Source organism: Halichoeres trimaculatus, unplaced genomic scaffold (assembly GCF_033239565.1).
Source record: "Halichoeres trimaculatus isolate MK-OKI-2021-1 unplaced genomic scaffold, fHalTri1.1 fHalTri1_scaffold_14, whole genome shotgun sequence".
Lineage (NCBI taxonomy): Eukaryota > Metazoa > Chordata > Actinopteri > Labriformes > Labridae > Halichoeres > Halichoeres trimaculatus.
The window spans coordinates 15,022,003-15,043,800 of record NW_027437192.1 but is presented as its reverse complement, the minus strand read 5'-3'; the positions used below and the strand labels follow the sequence as shown (position 1 = coordinate 15,043,800).

The following is a 21,798-nucleotide window of genomic DNA, read 5'->3' as shown; positions in this document are numbered from 1 at the left end:
GAAAAACATAATGTTGTGGTGAAACGAAGTCCAACGATGAGGAGGTTTCCAAAATGGAAGAAAGGTGCTTTTTCTAACTTTGGAGCCAGCCTGACCCGGTATTAGCGCTCGTCATGTTTTTTCACCCCATCAATCTAGTTTGAGTTATAAGGTCACCAAAGACTGAATCACTTTCTTCTTTTCTTTTTATGGGAGGGTTATAATAAAATAAAAAGTAAAAATATTATGACAATTTGACGAATAATTGATGTGAAACTTTTCTGATAAGGCTCTTTATTTAAAAAAAAAAAAACACCCTACCATGTTTTTTTCTCTCAGGCATTAAAGAGCTGTGTTCAATGATTTTGTAATTTTCTTCTGCACATGCTGGGTGAGTGCACACACCACCTTTTTGTCGGCTAATAATTGACCGTGACAAACCAACAAGTTCTCATTCCTATATACTCAATAAAAAATACCATAATTAAAATTATATAGCAATATTGAATATTGTATGTGGGTTTTGCTTAAAAAAGATTTTCTTGCTTGTTGTAAGGGCCTTAAATATAATAACCACCCAAAATGTAATAAAACCTAAAAATGTAATAAAACCCAAAATATAACAAAAGTGTTGAGCCTATAATTTAAAAAAATAAATGGTAACAAAATCCAAAATGTTGATTATCACATTTTTGGTTTTATTACTTTTAATTTCTTTTTATTCCTTTTTTTTTAATCATTTTAGGCTCAGCACTTTTGTTACATTACTGACAGGTTATTAAATTTAAGGCTTTATTACGGTTTTGTTTCTTTTTTTGTTTTTTGTTAATTTATTTGTTATTACATTTTGGGTTGTTGTTACATCCCGGGCTCTACCATGGCTGATTTTTGATGGTTTAAGCAGCAACAGAGCACAAAGTCACTCTTTAAACTGCAACACACTCTTTGCAAATTTGTTTTAAAAATTTGATGGTGCCCTGTTTCTTATTTGGACAGGGTGCAAAAGTAGTGTGTACTTCACTCATGCACAGTAGTCAAAAAGAAACAAACAAACAAACAAATAAATAAATAAATAAATAAATAAATAAATAAATGTTATTTTGTATTTTTTCATTGTTTTTTTTTTAAGATACAAAAATAATATCTACAGTGTGGTAGTCTGGAGCTCTCATTCACCAACTAAGCTGCTAAATTTTCAAACAAGAACAGGCTGTTAACATAACAGAATATCAATCAACACTGTCAGAGTAAGAATCACTGAAAAAACCCACACAAACCAACATTCAACTGTTAAAATTTACTGTATTCTTTATTCATTTGTACATCTCCAATCCCCACCCCCACCCCCACCACCCCAATAAAGAAACTTCCAAGGAATACTTTAATATATTTAGTCAGTTTTACAGCTTCTGTACAGGATTGCTGTTTCATGAAATTCACATCTAGGGCAGCAACATCATTTTCTTTGTTAGAGGAACCAAGAACGAGCATAAATGGAGTGAACAAGAGGGAAACACACAGCTCATGGGGGGCATGTATAGAAGCAGCGCAATTGGGGTAAACTATTTACAATACAAACCATTCATACAAATTAGGCTCTAAGATATAGAATTCAGTACATTACATTTGATATATTAAGTGACAATGAGCAAGCCCCTTCCCCCAACGAACCACCCAAAGATCAGTAGTCAGGTGATCAGACATTCAGTCAGCTGAGAACAAACCAATTACCTAACAAACTCAACAACTAGCTGGACTAGCAGGATCACTGAAGGTTGACGATCTGAGGAGATACCAGCTCAGTTTCAGCTCCCAGGTACGACCACCTTTGATTCCTAAGAGCATTACATTTCTGTCCTCTTCAGCTGCCTTGCAGGTTTGGTAGAAATATCTGAGGATTTTGTTCTTTTTTATTTTATTTTTTAATGAGGAGTTAATTCTGTTTCCAGTTATGCAGGGTAAACTGCAGAGCGTTGATAGCACAGCAGGGGTAAACAGTCCATGTGTTGTTGTCCAGAGATAATGCATTGTCGCTTCAGGAGGAAAATTAACATCTAGTTGGAAAGAAGTTTGAACTCAACATGGAACAAACAACAAAAAGGGGCAGAGCTGGACAGAAATAACAGTCCCAGAGGTACTAATAAGCCCCTGCTATCTAGGCATGGTTCAACAGGGACAAAACAGAGGTAGGAAACAATTTTCTAACTGATAATCATCACAAAGAGCAAAGCCCTGTAAACCACCTCAACAGAAAAATTAAACACCATCTCGGAAAAAATCAGAACATTAATTTGGAAAAAATTTCAACACTGTGGTATGGACATGTTTAGGAATAGTACGGCTAACAAACACATTTGTCTGGTGTGGAGAGAAGCCCCAGTCTGTGCTCTACTCGTCCACCTTCCTGTAGGCAAGTGTACAGGAACATCAGCCAGAGGGGAAGTAGGGAGTGTCACTGTGGTAGTTGTAGTCCGGGCACACTTTCTGCACCAGTTTGTAGTCGGTGCTGTAGAAGGAGATGAAGATGCAGATGACCTTGAAAGGTTTGGAGCAGAGCCAGGAGACGTGGCTTTGGGTCTGCTCCTGGTAGCAGGTCTTGGATGGGTCAAAGTTGCAGAGCGTGTTCTTGGCCCCCTTCTCCACCTTTTCATACTCAATGCGGCAGTTGAAGGACTTTGAGTCCTTGGCATCAATGACTGACTGCTGCGCCGCCACATCAAACTCAACTATCTTAGTTGGAGGGACCAAGCTGACAGACACATTGCCTTGACCTGTGGAGTTGTGGCGGAAGTAGACACTAAAGGTGCCATTGCCGTGATCCACAATCTTTCCGGTGATCAGCAGGTTGAGTTTGACTGTCTTGATGTTTGAGTGGAAGTCTCCCCAGCCAAACATCTTCTTGAACTTCCCTGTCTTGACCATTGGCCGCCGTTTAGCGCGCGGCCGTGAATCCTGCAAGTCCGTGGAGTTCCTCAGCCAGTCCCACAGGTCCTGCTCAGAGTAGGGCTCTGGAGTGTCATAGCGAAGGTCCAAGGCAGTGCTGTTCTCTTTGCCTTGTAGAGTCTGTGACAACAGCCTACTGATGGACATATCCTTACTGCTTTCTGTCCATATATGCTTTAGTGTGGATTTGGGACTTCCCGACTTCACAATGTCCGATTTTGAGGCATGAGCACTTGTTACCTGAGGAAGAGAGAAAAACATCTGTCAGCAAGTGTGTGATTTATTAAAGTTAGTTGGTTGTGCTTTTTGCATTTGTGTTCTTAATTTTGCTATTTATTATAATTTGTTTCACTCCCAGCAGTAAAGACAGTAAGAGGTTAATCACTCAGCGAGAAATTGTGTTAACAAGTAGTTTAACAGTTTCAGAAAATAAATGTTTCTCCAATTAAAATAAGAAGAATTTGTAGATTCCATCATCTATAATAAGTGCTATCATCAAAAAATCTGGAGAAAGGTCTGTAAAAAAATGGGACAATGACCAAAAAAGTACTGGATACATAGGATCTTCAGTCCCTCCAGCAGCACTGATTTTAATACAGACATGACTCTGTAGGGTAATCTGTAAAAGTCAGTTTTTTGTTGTTGTTTTTTTTACACAGTTTTGAACAAAGTTAAAAACAGTTTAAAAAAAAATCTTATTGAGTTGGGTTGATGTATGAAGTGAAAAAGTAGAAACATCTTTGCATACGCCAAAGTTACGATCCTTGAATTTGTTATCCATTTTTGGATTTGCAGTCTTCCCCACTTTTTATGACTGATATGAACTGCTCTGTAGTTAGATGTTTGCTGCATACAGAACACTAAGGCCACTAAACTTTAAATTATTGGACACTTCATTGTAGAAATGGGTACCAAATTACGTACTTTTGTAGGTATTGACCAAATTCTGTCTGTGGTACCAAACAGTACCATGTTTCATTACCTAAACGCCGCAACATTGTGACTGTGAAGGGGTGAAAGAGTAAGCAATTTTCCATGCTGGATGTGAACACAGCAAGGTTATATATTAGGAAATAAGTATGTTAAATTTAATAAAAATGAGATTTTAATATTAAACAAACTAATATTTATTACCAAATAAAAACGCACAAAAGTACTGAAAATTGGTACCGTTGAGTACCAATACTGATTGTCAGGTAGCAGACATCAGTACTGTGTCACATATGAAAGGTACCCATCCCTGCCTCATTGTAAAGACTGAGAAAATCAAGTTTGTCATCCATCAGATCAGTATCACAAACTGTGGGAGTCCAGTCTTTGTAGGGTCTAAAAGTTATCAAGTTATCATAAGCACTGACAAACAGCCAAATCAAAAGATTTTTCTCAGAGACTAAGACTTTAGACAGACTGCGCCTCTTTGCCTGTTTCTTCATCAGTGGGAAGTGTACTGCAGTTACCATTTCAAATATAGAAACAGCCATCTTTTGGGCTCCCACCCCTTCTTTAAAAACCAATTTGACAGCCTAGTAAATACCATTCAAGAACTCTAAATGGTTCCATGGAGGTCGTTGGACTAGAGCCAGTTAAATGCTTTATAAACTCTGCCTATTCAAGAACTTTCCTCTGTACTGGGTGAACTGATGCACCAAAAGATATGACTTATTTATATCATTCAGGAAATATTGACTTTCACATTCAAGCAAGCTACAATCCACAAAATTGACCAGTCGAGTAAATACCATTGAGGGTAGAGACAGAGGATCTTTACTGTTATCTTCAATTTAAAACCATGATAGCAGAAGGCACCAAAATGGGAATTTTAGGGCAGCAAGCCAAGCAAGAAAGATAATAGAGCAATCAAAGTAAAACATATGACTCCCATCTCCTCCTTCTGTCAAACACAGACAGTATCCACTGGCTCTCACAGATAAATGCAGTGGCCGTTCAGTGGGTAAAGACTGGACTATTAAGTAAAGAGTGCTCCTTGAATTGATGATTGATGAACCCAAGGGCTTTCACTATTTAGCAGCAATGAGTGGAATTAGAGCCATACAGGCCCCTGGTGGAGGTATGAGCCGCTGATTGCCTGATTTCTACTGTAAGACGTGACAGCAGATCTGTCTTGTTGAGGTTTTTGCATTTTACGTGTTGCTCCCAGGATCAATACTTGGAAAATAAGGTTTCGCAACCAATCAGTCGGGCCTTGGAATTGAGTTGCACCACAGAGAGTCCCTCAGCCCCATGGGGACACGCAGAAAGCTTTACACACGCTGTTATAAGGAGAATATACTTGTGGTGTAAGTATGTCACCAGCTGGGTGGGAGAGTGGAAATAAATACCTGACTCTGAGGGGACTGTGGGTTTTAGATTAAAGGTTTAAAAAAAAATGTGATTGAGTTGAACCATTTCTACTTTTGACTAGAATCTTCTCTGAACTGTGTACGACCCTCGTCTCTTCTCTTCAAGCCTGTCCTTCGTAAAACCTGAGAAAATATCACCGGCCAAAGAATGTGGAGAATAAATGGTACCACTTAATTCATCATGAGATTGTTTGGGGATTTTTATATTTCATCACAGCTCAGTTTTTAAAGGATATCACCCTTACAATAATGGAATGGATTGCTAATGAGTTTGATTCAGGCATTTATGTTCACCCGTCGATAAACAAATAATCATAGAAACTGCAAACACGTCTGTGGCTCAGAGTAAAAGGCCTGTTCCATTTTCCATCTTTGCTTCTTGGTCACCCATGAAACTATTGCACTGTATTTCATTTGGTTTAATTTTAGGCAAATGTACATAACCAAGGCAACGTCGGACACCAGAACAGCTGTCCCCACCTTCAGGCATAGAGCAGATTCAGTCCACTCATGGTTCACAGCTGAAGGTGATGGACAGATCACACAAAAAGCACTTTAACCACTCAGACTTGTGGCCTGATTCTACAAATTTCAGTATCCGCAGTGTATCTTTTGTTCATCTGGCTGTATGAACCCTGACAGAAGAGAACCTGCTAACCAGTCCCACAAAACCAACTGAAACCAAAATGAACAGGTTGGTGTTAGAAATATACGACCAATGGCTAAAGTGACTGGACACAGAATGCAGTGTGTGATAGATCTGACCATAATAACTCCTGTTGAGGTTGGAGTTAGTTCAGGCAAAGCGTACATCTACACATGCTACTGGCAAACAGAAAAATGAAAACCTCTTGCTGCTTCCCCAATAAACCAGTTTACTTCCCAGTTCTATATTTCCTTCTGTCTGATTTTCTTAGTATTATGTGTACCGTCACTGATGCCCTCTCTGTTCTGTACACCTGGTGGTCTTTGCTGCTGCTCTCCTTGCCTTGGCTTTTCCTGTATGCACGTGAATGTGAGGGAGAATGTGCTCTCCCTACCTCGAGCTTTGGCTTACACATAGGAAAGGCAGGGAGCTCAAAGAAGAGAGCAAAACCAGCAATTATAAATTACTGTAGGCCAATAATAAATACTTCTGACGAGGCTGTTCCTGACCAAACAGAGCATTTTGGTTTGATACATTTTTGTATGACAGTTTGAGAAGCGTAAGCTAAAAGGGATCAGAGGGAGGGGCGTAGATATAACTCTAAACATTAGCCCATGATTTAAATGGACAAGCACAAGTAACATCACTTTTAACAAGTACAGGGGTTTTAAAACTCTGGTGTTAGCCTATTTGTGTGTTACCAGACTAATTTTTTGTCTAATTCGCTCAGCAGGTCCAGAAAGATGACACACTTTAAGATCTTAGAGGCCAAATATAAGGGTGGGTGGAGAGAAAATGAAAACATAACAAAGAAAAAAAAAAACTAACAATAGAATGATAAACAACTGAAATAAGGATATTACCCCAATGCATTTTTTTCTAATTTTATTGGCAGATTCTTTTCTTCTTCCTTATTAAAAGTATTAAAGGCCTTTATTTTGGCTTCCATTTTTTTGTGTACATGGCAGGTGACTCTAGCTGAAAGGCATTTAACCAAACACTTGCACGGTGTTGACATTTGCAGGTTCAAATCCCACAACTTGACAGTGAATGCTGTTTTTACAGCTACAAATCCATGAATGTTGAGTTCACGGGAAAACTGTGACATTCAAAGGAAATGTGTCATAATTGGGGACTAAATACAGGCTGTTAAATAATAAACCAGTCACTCCCTGGGGAGCCTGCTCTCCATGAGACATGTGGAAAGAAACAAACAGATGCTCAGTGAGGCTAACAGCCCACTCAGAGGAGCTGAAGAGGGTCTCAGGAGGATCTATCTTTAGCCTGGAGGGTTAAACTCAGAGAGCTCTTGGCTATGCAAGGCAGACACACTCAGCAATCATCTTCTATTCAAACAGGTGAGGTGGCCTTCTCCTGCTGAAGAATACCCCAGGTTAGCAGAGGGTGAGGATTACATTGGAATGGATTTATGATAATGTGGCCGCCTATAAAGGGGATGTGGAAAAGTCCTCTTCTCTAACAGTGCATTCAGTAGAATTTATTAAAAAACCGAACATAAAAACAAGAGACAAAGCTGCTTTAAGATGCTTTCAGGGGATTCATCTTTTTTCCCCATTTCTAATCCTCATATAAATTCAGTTCTCACACACGTAGTCAGCTGTGGAAATGACAGCACAAAGCCAACAAATATAAGAACCTTCCATTTAATTATATCTCAACCTGCAGTGGACTGTTTGGCTTTTAAACCATGTGCTTAATTAAAAGTGTGAGGACTGAAAAAAAAAAACTCAAGTAAACATCCTCATTTTCACCCAAAGCACAGGATAATAACAATATTGCATTTGCATTTTGATGCTTCAGGTGTTGGGAGGGGTGCTATTATATTTTTGCAAGAGATACACTGATCAATGACTTTAGAACAACCATTCAGCCATGAGTGGCATGAATGTTGCTGATCTTTCTCAGAGGCTGTGTAAGACCATCACACTGCTGACATTTTCTTCCCCTTTGACCATTTAAGAAAATCAGAATTAGTCCATCAAGTAGCCTCTTCTACCAGATCAAAAACCCTCCTGAACCCTAAATCAGTACTTGGGTGAAAAATGTGGTCAGTTGGTGTAACAGAAACATTGGTCAGGAAACCAAGTGGCAGGAGTACAATAGTCCTCTGGCAAAACCAGTTGATTAATGTGGCACAACATGGGAGTAACTTTTTATACTGTTGCCTCATTAATAGAATGAGATTGTTCCAAGTCTTGTTGCCTTTTGGATTAACCTTGAAATTACCATGATCTGGATAACTAAGGAACCATCACAGACAGGAAACCATCACACATTCAGCATTTCAAATTTCTTCAACAGTAGAGGTCTGAATTTCATCAAGTTTACATTTTTTGTAGATTAAATTTCCAATGTAAAGATAAATAGGAAATAATAAGTTAAAGTTGTGTTTGGAATTATACATCACTCTGTCTCTCTGAGTCTTCCTATAACATGTTTATGCTGACAGTACCCGAGGGCTGTCATCCTATCTAATTGCAGTAGTGCCTCTGACCACAGTCTTTGCTGTTTATCTGTACTCATTGTTTGTCTTGTCCGGTGGTTGGGCTCGGCACCGTGCATACAGACATGTTTATCTGAGCAGTTCTCAGGCTCAGGCATCATCCAGCATGTTTGGGCAGAAGGCCAGAGGGTCTGCTGGATCCTGGAGCTGCCAGCTGTAGTGCACTCACCTGAGGGAGCGGTGCATCTGGTAAACATGGCCGGCGCCGTGGCCAGCACGAGCCTCGCAGATACCTGACCAACGGCCAGACAGCCAGTTGGTCGCCCTCAGGCAGCGAAGACTGCTGGGCAAGGCGAGCAGCGCTGTCTCTGCCTGAACCATCCGGTGCAAACGTGAATCCTTTACTAAAGCCTCTGCACAGGCTGTGGTGAAATGCTTTTCTTCAGAGCTCTAAAAAGTTTCAGCCAAAGTTTCCTTCTTGAAAAAACAGTCTCCGCAGTTCATGCGTTTCATAGTAAATCATTAAACTGGCTTCTGTGTTAGTGTGAAAGACACAACGGTGCTCGAGTTAAAAGATAAAAAGTGTTTGGTGGGAAATAGCAATAGCAAAGAGCAATAATAAGAGTTTGTGGACTACAGCCATAACTTTTAAGATTAGCATTTGGCTAATTGTTGTTGTAGCTAGAAGTGTCACATTTGGACTGTAATCTGAGCCACATAACTGCACATCAATCCCGATTCACCAGCTGCTTTGGCGTGGCCCAAACTGAAAGCTCCTTATTTATTCTTTGCTGGAATCAAAATTTTGCTTTATATGGGACCATTTAGGTTAAAAAATAGGAAAATAATTTTCATAGTAATAATTTCATAGTAATGATTTTTAGTAAATATGTTTCTCTTATTGTTTCTTATGTTTATGTTAAGTATGTAAATAAAATCAGAGTGAGTTTATTAATTATAAGAGTTTCATGATGTGCTGTTTCTGGCACCCCCTCGAGATAATTTCAGTCATGTTTTGGGATGAAGACCATGTTTTCCATTAGCAATATCTCCCACTGTGGCAAAGACATGGCCCTTTCCAAAGTTTCCAAGTCATTTGAATGAGTACACATCCAATTTGTTCAAGACAACTTTTATCAGGACGCAGAGTGACAAGGTCATGTATTCATTTATAGCTATGTCAAATAATCTGTAAGGTAACCATGGAGAAATTTTGTTAATCTGCTTTATTAGCATTATAGTGTCACAGCCTTGGGCCTAGTGTCACAATCTTTTTGCTTACCCTGCCTCAGTACTAGTAAGTTCTTTTCACACAGACATTAAAATGTGGTACAAAGAAGTTAGTATTAAAGATAAAAAAAAATCATCAGTGTTAACACGGACCACTTATAACAAAAGGGTTGATTAAAACTGAACAATGTTTGTTTTAAAAGCCTCAACATTAAAACAAACATAGACAACCAAAGTCACAGATAAGAGAGAGGTGAAAATAAAAATTTCTGGTGCATGGTGAAGTTTTTCTTTCTTTTTTTTTTTTTCATTTGTCTAGTTTGTAACATTATGTACAATGAGACAGTGACAGCGGTGTTTGTTAATAACAGGAACAGATGGAGAAAAGTGTTGTGCTATTTTCAGCACATCAGACCAACAGAACAACTCTCTTCCTGCCAAATAGATTGTTTTCTTTTAACTTAAAAACTTGAAAGACCATACATGCAGGTCTCCATCAGATCACTTTATTTCTAAGTTCACAGTAAGGTAGGACGGAAATACGAGGAATCTGAATCAGATGGAAGGTTGCAGAAAGGAAATCTGCACATCTAAACACAGAAAGTGACACTATTCCTGTTTGTCACTGCTCACATCCGCTTTCCAAGACATGAAACTCCATGAAAGCTGTAAGCTAGTTTACAGAGCCATAGAAAAAGCTTTGAACACCTTATCTCAGTGAGTGTTGTTAAACAACGTGTCAGGCTCTGTAAGTGGATTCCCTGCCTTTACCAAAACCAACAACAGTCGTTTTATGGTTTTATACAAAGTTTCACTTGTTCATCTCTCTACTTCGGCTGGTGTCTTATTATTTGGCCTTTCACCTCAGCTTTATTCCTGCCAGTCTTAAACACAGTCATGGTCCCAGAACTTGGGAAGTGAGCAAACAGGGCAAACTAACAGATGTTGTAGTGATTGAAAAGAACAAGCAAATTGATTGAGGTCCACCATCTAACTGAATCTACACAAACATCTTTCTACCCTTTAATGTAGCACAGCTGCTAGTTGTGCTGGGCATCGTATAGAGGGTATGCGTTTACTTTACTCCCCCTCTGGGGCACCCCCCACTCAGACTAAGTTGCAAAAAAATAGCCTCAGCATTATGGTGAGTAACAGTAAACAGAGTGAGACTGAGAAAAATGTGGAAAATGACATGAAACTAGGGGGCAGTTGGACTTGGCATTGATCAGTTCATGCTACCAAAAAAAAAAAAAAAACAAGAGGCCCACTATCATTGCCATGAGATCAGATATTGGGAATCCTGACATTTATTCTGAGTGAAGTGTATTTACCAATGATTAAAAACCCTCATAAAGAATGTTGGGTGTTGTCTGAATTACTTTTGATCAGAAAATGATCAAAATCAGCTGTAGACACAATCTTGAAGAATTTTACTACCTAGAATTACAAAGATTTCAATCCAGACCAGATTAGGATTATCAGAGGCCCTCCAAATATGGTTGGTGATTTCCCCAGAATTTTTACTTTACAAATTACTGACATGGTCAATTCACATTGGGATTGAAAACACAGACATTCTCCACATTTATGCAAATGATCAGTGGTCCCCAGGTGAAGCTAAACCCATGCAAATAGGTCTTGTGATGGGGATACTACAGAATGTTTTTGAAAAGCCCAAATTACTTACTACTGCATGTGTACTGTTATAGGTATGTTTTTTCTCATAATAAGGAGCAGTTTGACACATTTTACAGATGTTGACTTGACAGTTGTGCCAAAACTGTTTCAGTAATTTTCAATTGAGAAACCTTCAAGATTTTAAAGAATTTCCTCTTTTTTTTTAGTTCATTTTGCTTTACAAATATTCCAGTTTCAGTTGTTTCAGCAAATTAGAGTGATCCATCTGCTCCTCTTTTCTTTGGCTCTTTGCTTTGGCTCTTTTGGTTGCCTAAAAAAAAAAAAAACCTGAGTACTTTTCAAAGCCATCAATACCATCAATCACACAACAGCTCTTCCCCATTTTTTGATATTGTTCTTCAGTGTAGACATTGTTTAAGTCAATGCTGACGCTTATCTCCTTATTTCTGCCACTCAGTGGTCGGAAACGCAGTAACTTCCACTTATTGCGACGTTGCGTTGCATACCCTCTATGATGACAATGGAAACATTATTTGACTCATGGCCAATAAATCTACAATTAGCATGTCTCTTTAACACAAGCTAACTGCTATCACTTGCAAGAAGACTAGCTCCGAGGATAACAAGCAGTAAAGATGCACATCAGTCTTTCTATGGGACTCATACAAAGTCTCAAATGACTTTAAATTGCATTAAGAAAAGAAGAATTTGGATTGTAGTACCCATTTGTCACACATAAAGGTGTCAGAATTAGAAACGGCTGCTTTAAGATGTGGGATACTTTAATTCTAGTTTGCTCAGTAAGTTTAAGGAGAGTAGTTATACATTTATTTTTCCAACTTGACAATAATAAGTGAAAAACTGACACTGGAGGGATGTCTCCATCACTGAGCGTGAAAAACAAATCCCACCTCATGTCAGAGTACTCTACACAGCTTACACTGTAGTCCTGAGTCTTAGTCCTGTTGGAGGGTTTAAATAAGGTTGAAACTGCAGCTGAACTGTAGTTTGACCCTACATTACCCACAATGCTCTTTAACAGCAGCAGTTCTGATGGAAATTTTGATGTGTCATGCTAGCATTGTCCCACGTGGCTCGAGAGAAGGATGAGCAGCAGCCTTGTAAGCTCATTTCTTTCTAACCCCACACCAACACTGTGACGGTACGATGAATGGGAGGATTCCTCTTAATTAAGCTCAGAGAGTTTGGGGGTCAAAGCTCAGCCCGACTGAACTCTGGATGAAGTGAAGTGCTTTATAAGCAAATATGTTTCACATAGCTCCTCGCTGGAGTGAACTGTGAATAAAACCTCCAGTCTGAAGCTCCACTAGCTACTTGCAAGATTGCAGTGCCATAGTTTTAGCTGAGGTGTGTGAAATTTAAAATGTTAATGACCTAAGCATATAATGCGTTTTTAACCTGACAGCAGAACAGAGTGCTTCACAATGCCTTACACTCACCTGCATTACCCTCCTTCATTTAAACCTCTCTGAAGGGATCCTGAGGGTTTTGTAGAGGTTTGACATCCCTAGTATTTTTTCAAGCCACCAAAGCTATAGAATTAGAAATAATAGATACAGTGTCATACTGGGGACAGGTTCAATTTACTCTGAATAACAGGATACATGTGCCTGAATTATGTGAGCTGAAATCAGATTCACATTAATTTGTTTGAGGCTGCATTTTCATAGAGCTCAAAAGCCTTAATGTAAAACTTTTAAGGGGAAGTAATGTTATGGTTTAGCCAATGGAATGGATTAAAGAGAGAGTATAGGTTTTTTTAAGGCTTCATACTGTCCATCTGGTGCTCCATGAGTAGCTTTACTTGAGTTACACCTCAACAAGAATCCAAGTTTTTCTCTCACTGCTCTTTTAGAAAACTCTTGTTTCAGTCTCTGTCCAAAACACTTTGTTTAAGCTACTGTCTCTTTAAGACTCCCCACTCCAGAAACCCCCTTCACTCTGACTGGCCAGCTCCTCTAGAGGCCTATGGACAAACCTTGAGGTGTTCCACTACCAGGAGATCCACAAGTAGTTTAATCATTTCATCATGTTACCTGAAGATCCTGTGAAGCTCCTGTACTATTTTTAGAACAGACTGCTTTGAGCAGTTTATATTCATTCATTCATTCATACATTTAGGGAATTCTGCAAGGCATAAATATGTATGTAGAGGTTTGAAAAAAGTCTCCACACATGTAGTTTTGGTTTCTTTGTGTCTATTTTTAAATTAATGAAAGCACACCACCCCCTCTTTAAACAAATTTTTAATATTTTCTTGTCAAAGAAGGTCCAAAATGCCAATAGTGGGGAGCTTGTGCTGGAAGATGCAGCAGTTTTCAGCACTAAAACAGTGTCTTGGTTGTTGTCTTAGCTAGCAGTTGTTTGGAACATCCAGCAGTTTTCACGAATCAAGACATGATCTCTCCGAAACTAAAATTACACTACACAGCCTGTGCAACAAGGGGAAGCCCTGATAATGAAATCACATCTCCCCAGATCTGCACCCTGTGGTGCCCTGAAGTGTGCTCTCTTTAGCAGAGATCGGGGAAGTTCTTTCATTTGTTCTTGTAATTAAGTTGTCGCTTTTTGCTGAACACACAGGTGTTATTGATGTGGCTTTCTCACAGCCAACAGCTGAAGCATGGGACAATAAATCAAATCACAACACTTGCTTTGCGAGCCATGTTGGACTGTGACTCTGAGGTAATTTGCAACTCGATGATTGGAGAGGGAAATGGCCTGAGAGGGCAGATTGTATTAACTCATTCCCAACACACTAGCTCTTAATATCAACAGGAAAGAACAACTGTAGCTGTTTATTGTTACTCCAGATTGAGGACAATCAAAAAACAGAGTCAGACTAAGGCACACCACAGGGTTTGGTTTCCATGGAACGTCTTTTCTCATTTGTTTTTGCACTGTCAAATTAGAGCGCAGACAAAAGATGTGAGATGAGATGAGCTCCAGATTTTCCCGCTCTTTTCAACGTTTCCAATCATCGTCCTCACACCAAGGGAGCTGCAGAGCAGGGCCAGGATAAAATGCTGGGAGAAGAATGAAGGCCTGAGCACAATGTGAAGAATGAAAGAGTCTCCAGAGGATGAAAAACAGAAAGGGAAAAAGAGAAAAAGGAGGGAAATTTTGAGGCTGTTAGCTTTACAATACAGGAGGAAGACTGAGGAGGATTGACCCTGAACATGCGGACAATTAACCTTCAGTCCTGCAGAGAAAGAGAGAAAACTGAGCCCTCACAGGCTGTGCGCTGATAACTGAGCACACTATAAAGGCCTGTAAGGATGTTCATTTTACACAGTGAACTCTGCTTGTGCTTCTGAGGTATCACACAGTGAACGAATATTGTGTAACTCCCAAAGTGAAACACTGTTGTCAAAAGAGTGAGAAAAGCCAAAGACAACAATAAAGTGTGGTTTATAAAAGATCCAGCAGCTCCTCTAACAGAGAGCTTTTCCCAATTTAGAGCCAGTATCGTCTCGTCCAGTCCGTCTCACAGATATTATGAGGAATTAACTGACGTAATGCTGCTACACTGAATATTAAAACATATGTCCAGGATGTTATTTGGTGATACGAGTAATTCTGCTTTATTTCAGCCTTATAAATGAGTTATCATTTATCACACTGGCTGTTGTTAAGTTATATTAATTATCTAATAACTTCAGGTTTCAGGAAGTTTTTTTTGTTTGTTTTGTTTTATTTTTTTGTGCAATCTCTGTCTCCCATGTATCTAAACATTAGCTTCTCCCACTGCTCAGCTGGTATCTGTATTTAAAAACAGCTCCTTTTTTTTAACATGATCTTTACTGATACAACCAACCCCAACACTGTTAAAACATTAGTAAATAGATCAGTCTTTAGTTATATACTTCCAAATCACAACGCATTTCATCTTTAGATGTTTTATAAAACCCTAAGACATTTCTGAACAGCCATAGATAAAAAAAATGAACTTAAAACAAACTCTTGATTGGGGTAAATCATTTTTTATTAAAAAAAATCATTTTGTTAGAAAGGATTTAACCCAAAACTCTCTTTCCCTCATACATTACAATGTGTCTCCCTCCACTTTTTCAGGTTTTGTAGGTACACAAAGACTTGGTTGGTACAAATCTGTTGTTTTGGTATCTTTTGTCAACTTTTGACAGTTGAAACGCAAAAAAATGCTGGATTAAACTGGAATGCTTGGTGAAGACACAATTTTATCATCACTCAGCTGCACTCAAAAAAAAAAAAAAAAAAAAAAAGCAATTCAAAAAGAATGTATTGCGCCTTCCAAACATGGATACAAAATGGAGTGAGCCGCCCAACCTAAATGTTTGCAAATTTTTGAATCAATACATTTTCATATGTTGTAGAATTCCATGACTCTTTCTGTACACTGATCAAAATGCTTAGTTTTTCAAAAAAAAAAAAAAATTATAGGTTTAGATATTAACAAGACTTGTTAAAATGATGAGGGCACTGGATAAGAATCTCCTGACTGAGACATGACACATTGGATGAGTGGCCTCAAACACCAAGGTATACCCATAACAGGGCTCCAGAGGGCTGGCCAACCAGAAGGAAGGGGGTTTGCAGCATGGGGGTCTACAAAGAGACAGTAGCTAAAACAGACAGTTTCAGACAAAGGCTAAAAAATACGTTTTCTAAAAGCCCAAAGTGAGAAAAAATAGGGATTTTTTTATAAAGCTGTGCATCAAGTAAAGCTACAAAAAGGTACCAGAGGGACAGAATAAAGACTGTTAAAAAAGCACAGTACCCCCTCTTTAAGGTACGTCCTCCACTGCAATCCTCCTTGAAGTTTATTTAACTGCATTTGTACCTTATAAATGTGGTATAGTAACCAGAGCCTTGTGTGAGCTGTTTGTGGTCATGAACAAATCCTCCAGGGCAAACAGTGAAGACATCAAACACTGCTCCGTGTTTATAGACCTGAAACTCTGTTACCATGAAACATGTTAGATTAACTGTCACTCAAGAGTGGCATCTTGGTGGACATCCTTAGGACTGAGGGTATGCTGCAACCAATGAGGCCTGAATTTAATGTGAATGTGGCCCAAGTATGACTTTAAAAGGTCCAGTTCCATGTGCTGCTTAATCTGTCCAAAAACGATCTGGTCTTGGTGACTGCGTGAACACAGTCATATGTTTTTACATGCTGAGGGACGGATGTTATAATCTAGTTTTGTATTGTGTTTTATACTAAAGATGAGTTGCTCAGCCTAGAAGCTGAAACAAAGGACTAAAAATAGAAGATAAAAAGACTTTAGGGTGTGCTGCCTAAATAAATGCTGCACAGGGGGGAACACATTCGTGGTTAACACAGATTACAAACCCTCCTCTGATAGCTTTTCTGCTCAGCTACATTGAGCAGCACATTCAGAGGCTGTGTGTCCACATCTCATAAAGTGTTCCTCAGAGAGAATAAGCCATGAAACACGACCGCTAACAGCCATCAACACCCACAGAAACACAATGTGAGCTAAACTATTGGTGCTTGGCGCCACACGGCTGCTAAGTGCTGCTGGAATATCACGGTTTGCCCATGTACTCGAGCTGCCTAATGGTCATGTAAGCAGACTGTAGACACATCATTAGAGCTGACTCGTGTGTGTGCATGTTTTGTGTGTGTGTGTGTGTGTGTGCGTGTTTTGTGTGTGTGTGTGTGTGTGTGTGTGTGTGTGTGTGTGTGTGTGTGTGTGTGTGTGTGTGTATGTGTGAGAGTGTCGCAGTCTTGTATTCTCTGGCTGTTATTTTTCTCCCTTGATTTATTTGAGCCAGTCATTTATATTCAAACACTGGCACAGTTTTTATTCAGGTGCTTCAGTTCAGCTCTAAAAAAAAAAAAGACACTGGAAACATTTCAATGCCGTGTATTAAATAAGGAAATGAGGTAGAAATACATTCAGTGTTATTAATAGAGATGAACAAACACACAGATGACATAATAACTCATTCAGTTGTATTTTGATTATCTTTCTACACTTGTGATGAGGCACACTCAACATTCAGGTTGTTAATTTTTAGGTATTATGATGCTGGGCTCATTAGCTGTTGTGCAGGTTTTGTGACACAAATCCCCAATAAGAGGAAGTGCTGTCAGTGTAGTCCCATCTGTTATCCCTCAGTTTATTTCACTGTAATGAAGTTTATGTTTCACTCCAAGTGATGGTGGAAACCTTGAACCAAATATAGTTCCTCCATTTTTTCTACCTGTGTCTCATGTTGATCCAAAGATAAAGGAACGACGAGTGACTTTATGTTTACAAGGCTGTTTCAAATTACTGCTATAATAGTTAGTGGCAACATTTTTTTTTATCATACTTAGGTCAGAAAAACACAAGTGCAAGTCATCCTGTAGACTCCCAGATCCACAAACCTTCCTTTTAATTGGCCAGCCCTCTTAAGGCCTGTCAAGGATGTTGCTATGAGCAGACTTTGGTATTTGAGTCCTGCCTCTCTAACATGTCATTTTGGGTGATCCTTATACAATGACCTCATAGTTTCAGTAAGTCCTATGAAGAGCATGTTCTAATTTTAGAACAGCTTGAGCAGTTTACATGATGTAGGGGTTAGGTAGAGGTTTGAAAATCTGCATGTTCAGTATGAACATTCAGCAATGTTACTTAACACCTGTTTCGTTTCACTTTTTAAGTTGGGTTATTATTAATCGTTTTGTTTTGTTTTGTTTTGTTTTCCTACACATGATCTAACATATCAAATCATAAAGTACAACAACAAAGAGGTAGGACTAGAAAAGTTTAATAACCTTCATCCAACACCCCTCCAAACAAGGTATTACTATGTTGTTATAGAGCTGTCTCATTAATTGTTTGTTTGTTTTTTTCTGCTGAAACACTTACATATCTTACTTTTTTTTAACCCTTTCGGATAAGCAAAGCAATAAAATGAAAAAATAAAATAAAATAAAATAAAATAAAATCTTATGTATATATATATATATATATATATATATATATATATATATATATATATATATATATATATATATATATATATATATATATATATATATATATATATATACTGTGGGGGTGGGGGCTTTATGCCTTTAATTGGAGATGATAGCACAGTGGGTAAAGTCAGAAAAAGGGTGAGAGTGAAGAATGATGAATGAGAATAACGCGGGAAACAGGCCACAGGCTGGACTCGAACATGGATCACCGGCTCAAGAACGAACCTCACAAACAGCAATGGGGCACAACCTAGACCACCAGGCCCATATCTGTTTAAAATAAATATGAAAAAAAGATAACACCAACTCTTTAAGTTTGTATCTTATGGTGTGTCAATGTTTAGCTGCACTTCAGAAACACAAGATCAATCTCGCCTAGTAGGAAGTAACATCTGAACTAGCCAAAAAATTGGTTATGGTTACATTAAAAAAAGAAAAAATAATAATATCTTTAATATGACTACAGGTATTTTTTCATGTGGAGAATATCTTCATGTGGTCCAGTGTTAACATAAATCCACAAGGTTAAACCAAACGGCTGAGTAACTTGAAAAAGAGATGTAATTCTGTCTTATGTCCCACTCCACTTCCTGTCCAAGCAAAAATAGACTCTTCTTTGATCAACTCCCTGCCCTGAGGATGGATTTCCACGGTCTATTCAGCAGAGAAGTTTGCTGCTATTATTCAAGCAACAGCTCAATATCAACCAAGCCTGACTCTGATGGAGTGCAAGCAGAGGAAGAGCTCTATGTTGTCGCTACTTGGTGACACAAGTCTGACTGCTGCTGCCCTCCTCAGAAACACCAAAAAACTCTCCCCCCGCAGATCGTAGTGGTGTGTTTGATCAAGTCTGTGTTGCAAACCTTCCTGCTGTCAAAGTGTTGTATTCAGTTCTTTAAATGTTTCTACAAAAAACATTGTGCCTAATGTAAAAGCATCTGTTGTCATGGATCTTGTTTTCACTTCCTCTGGCCAATCAGCAGCTGTGTTTAAGAAGAATATAACAGTCAAATTATTAACAGTTAAAAAGCTTAATGTATATAAAAATGCTTCAATGAACAGTTAGGTGACATTTAACAGGCCCAAACTGAGTGAAAGTTTATTTAGCTGAAGGAGAGCAGTTAAAACCTGTTCACATGCCGATCAAAATAAAAAGTATCCAATGTTAACAGCCACAGTAAAAGTGAGGATTAAACCCATACCACTTCAAGGTTAGAGTTCTGGTCGGTCTGTTTGAAATTCCTGTGTTTTGGTGTCAGTGTTTGGCTTTTTAACCCCTTTTTTGGGGCATTCTTTGACATCTGAATTAGGATTAAGAACTGTCTCAAGCCTTGCTCCAGGCGAGGCGTTATCAGACGATCAAAGGTTACGATCGAGCAGCTACTAGTTGCCAACTAGTCACTAGCTGTAACCATTAACAGCTGAAAGTGAAGCAGGCAGTGAGAACAGCTGACAGCGCTTTGAACAGCCAGTGCTTCCTGTTTCTGTGGGTCCAAAGAGGACTATGCCGAAGGGTGCTGACATTAAAAAGTTGCTCGACTTTCTGGCAAAAGAGGTTTTCACTGTCAGCCTGCAATCATTTAATCAATCTGTTGATCAATCAATCAATCAAAGTTGTTGTATCAGGAAATAAATCTTGAAATCATATTACTATAATATTTTTTATCCTGGCTCCGATTGTCTTCCAGTGGTCTTCTTTCTGTGCATGCATTGTGAGGTACAGTTCTTATCCACTTACAGAAGATTGAGACTTTCAAAGTCAAACTGGACGATGGTAAGGAGTCAGTTTTGAGTAGAAACACTGAAAGAACGAAACACACTGCCACACTTTGTTGTGGGAGATACGCTACATGAACTGAACCAAAAAGGTCCACAAGTTGCATGAACCTAAAATAGACTGCTGAGTAACATCTTCAGAGAGCATGTCGCATAGGTGTTTCAATCCAAGTTTGTTGATTGATGAACGCAAAACCTGATTAAGTCAAGCTCCATGTAAACACTATAAGTCGAGAAATATTGTCCCAATAAACGTGATGATTGAAAAGCAGTTTGCTACAATGCTGACTCTTTTTGCAAACTGCCTCTGAAGAGAATAACAGCTGAAAAAGAAAAGAAAAGAAACTCTGAACAGGTGAAAATCGAAAAAACAGCAACAGAAAGGCAATGTGCCAAAGCATTTTGAATAAAGACAATCCAGCCTATACAATCTAAAGCTGGTTTAAAATAACAATTGAGAGGTGATGGAAATGAAACATCGCTGCACGGCATTATTGAGTACATGAAATTATCTCTGCTGGAGGAAAATAAAAACGGGAGCACTGTTTAAAGTCTTTGTACTTTTCTAAGTATGAAAAGCAGCACAAGGAACAATCTGCAAGCACCAAAAAGCCAGTGAAACCCTCTTCTCTCCATCCTTGAAGATTCCCTACCCTTTAAAATAATGTGCCTTGTTAACTAGAATAACCTCTTATCAAAACAGCTGATTTCAAACCCCACTCTTTGGGACTATCATATGGGGAAAGACATCATGCCAATAAGCTTCTGACATTACAGTTAAGCAGTAAAACAATTAGATGACACATGTACTGAGATGCTAAAATACATACAATACTTAAGTTGGTGGTACATGCAACCCTGTCTGCCGTGTAGCTTTGCCTGCTGTGTCTTGTGCTGCAAACAATTAATCCCACTTTAAATCCAACACCACGCTTTGAATACTCTGATGCTCTGAAACAACAGCAGATTGGTACAAATTGGCTCATAGAAATGTTGGTTGTTTCAAATTACAATGCCTTATTTCTTGTGCATTTAAGTATGAGCTGTAAATGTTAACATCCTGCTTGATGTCTTTCTCAATATGTAATACAGAGGGAATAACAATGTGATGAGATTGATTTTCAACTCTAAAACCACACTTCAGTGTTCACATCTGATCTGTGATTCTAGTAAAACATGGAAATCCTTCCCTCTCTCGTTGTTTCGGATTTATATGCAGAGTTGGGATTCTTGCAGCTAAAACTCAGACGCTAATTCGTCTCGAGGTGCCATAAATCAAAGCCGGTTTTATTTTGTCAGCACGCAGATGGCCCAAATACACAACTCACCTCAATTAAGACCTGAGGAGGGGAGCTAAACAGGAAGAGTGTTTGGAGAGGAGAAGGGGCACCTGTTCGCCTGTCATATCTGCAGCTCTTCTGATCAGCGGCTCCCAGCTTCCCCCTGAGCTGTTTCAATGCTGAATTAATGATGGCAAACAAAGCCAAAGCCTCCTCGCAGCCCCTTTGTGAGTTCATTCTCTCTCCACTTTGGTCCCTCTCAACTAATCTTCAGTGTCACACTTAATGAGATTTTCAGTTTGTAAAGTAAGTGGAGCAATAACTCCCCCAGCACACGCCGCTGCAGTCACCATTCCCACCATCGCCTCAAATGCTTTTAAGCAACCTCTTCTGCACCTTCCGTCTATTTCTCCTCTCAGTAAAGGATGCATTATGAAGGATTATTACTTAAACAAATCGCATTGAATTATTCACACTGCAAATAC

The 21,798-nt window shown here is 38.9% G+C and overlaps 1 protein-coding gene across 1 annotated transcript in view; it reads right to left on the bottom strand.

The window, feature by feature from the left end:
- Positions 1-1,335: 1,335 nt before the first annotated feature.
- nxph1 (neurexophilin 1) overlaps positions 1,336-21,798 on the bottom strand; it is a 59,402-nt gene continuing 38,939 nt past the window's right edge. Inside the window, exon 2 of the mRNA XM_074686926.1 lies at positions 1,336-3,162. Coding sequence (XP_074543027.1) covers positions 2,407-3,162 — 756 coding nt within the window. The 3' untranslated portion in view covers positions 1,336-2,406. The remainder of the gene's footprint in view (positions 3,163-21,798) is intronic.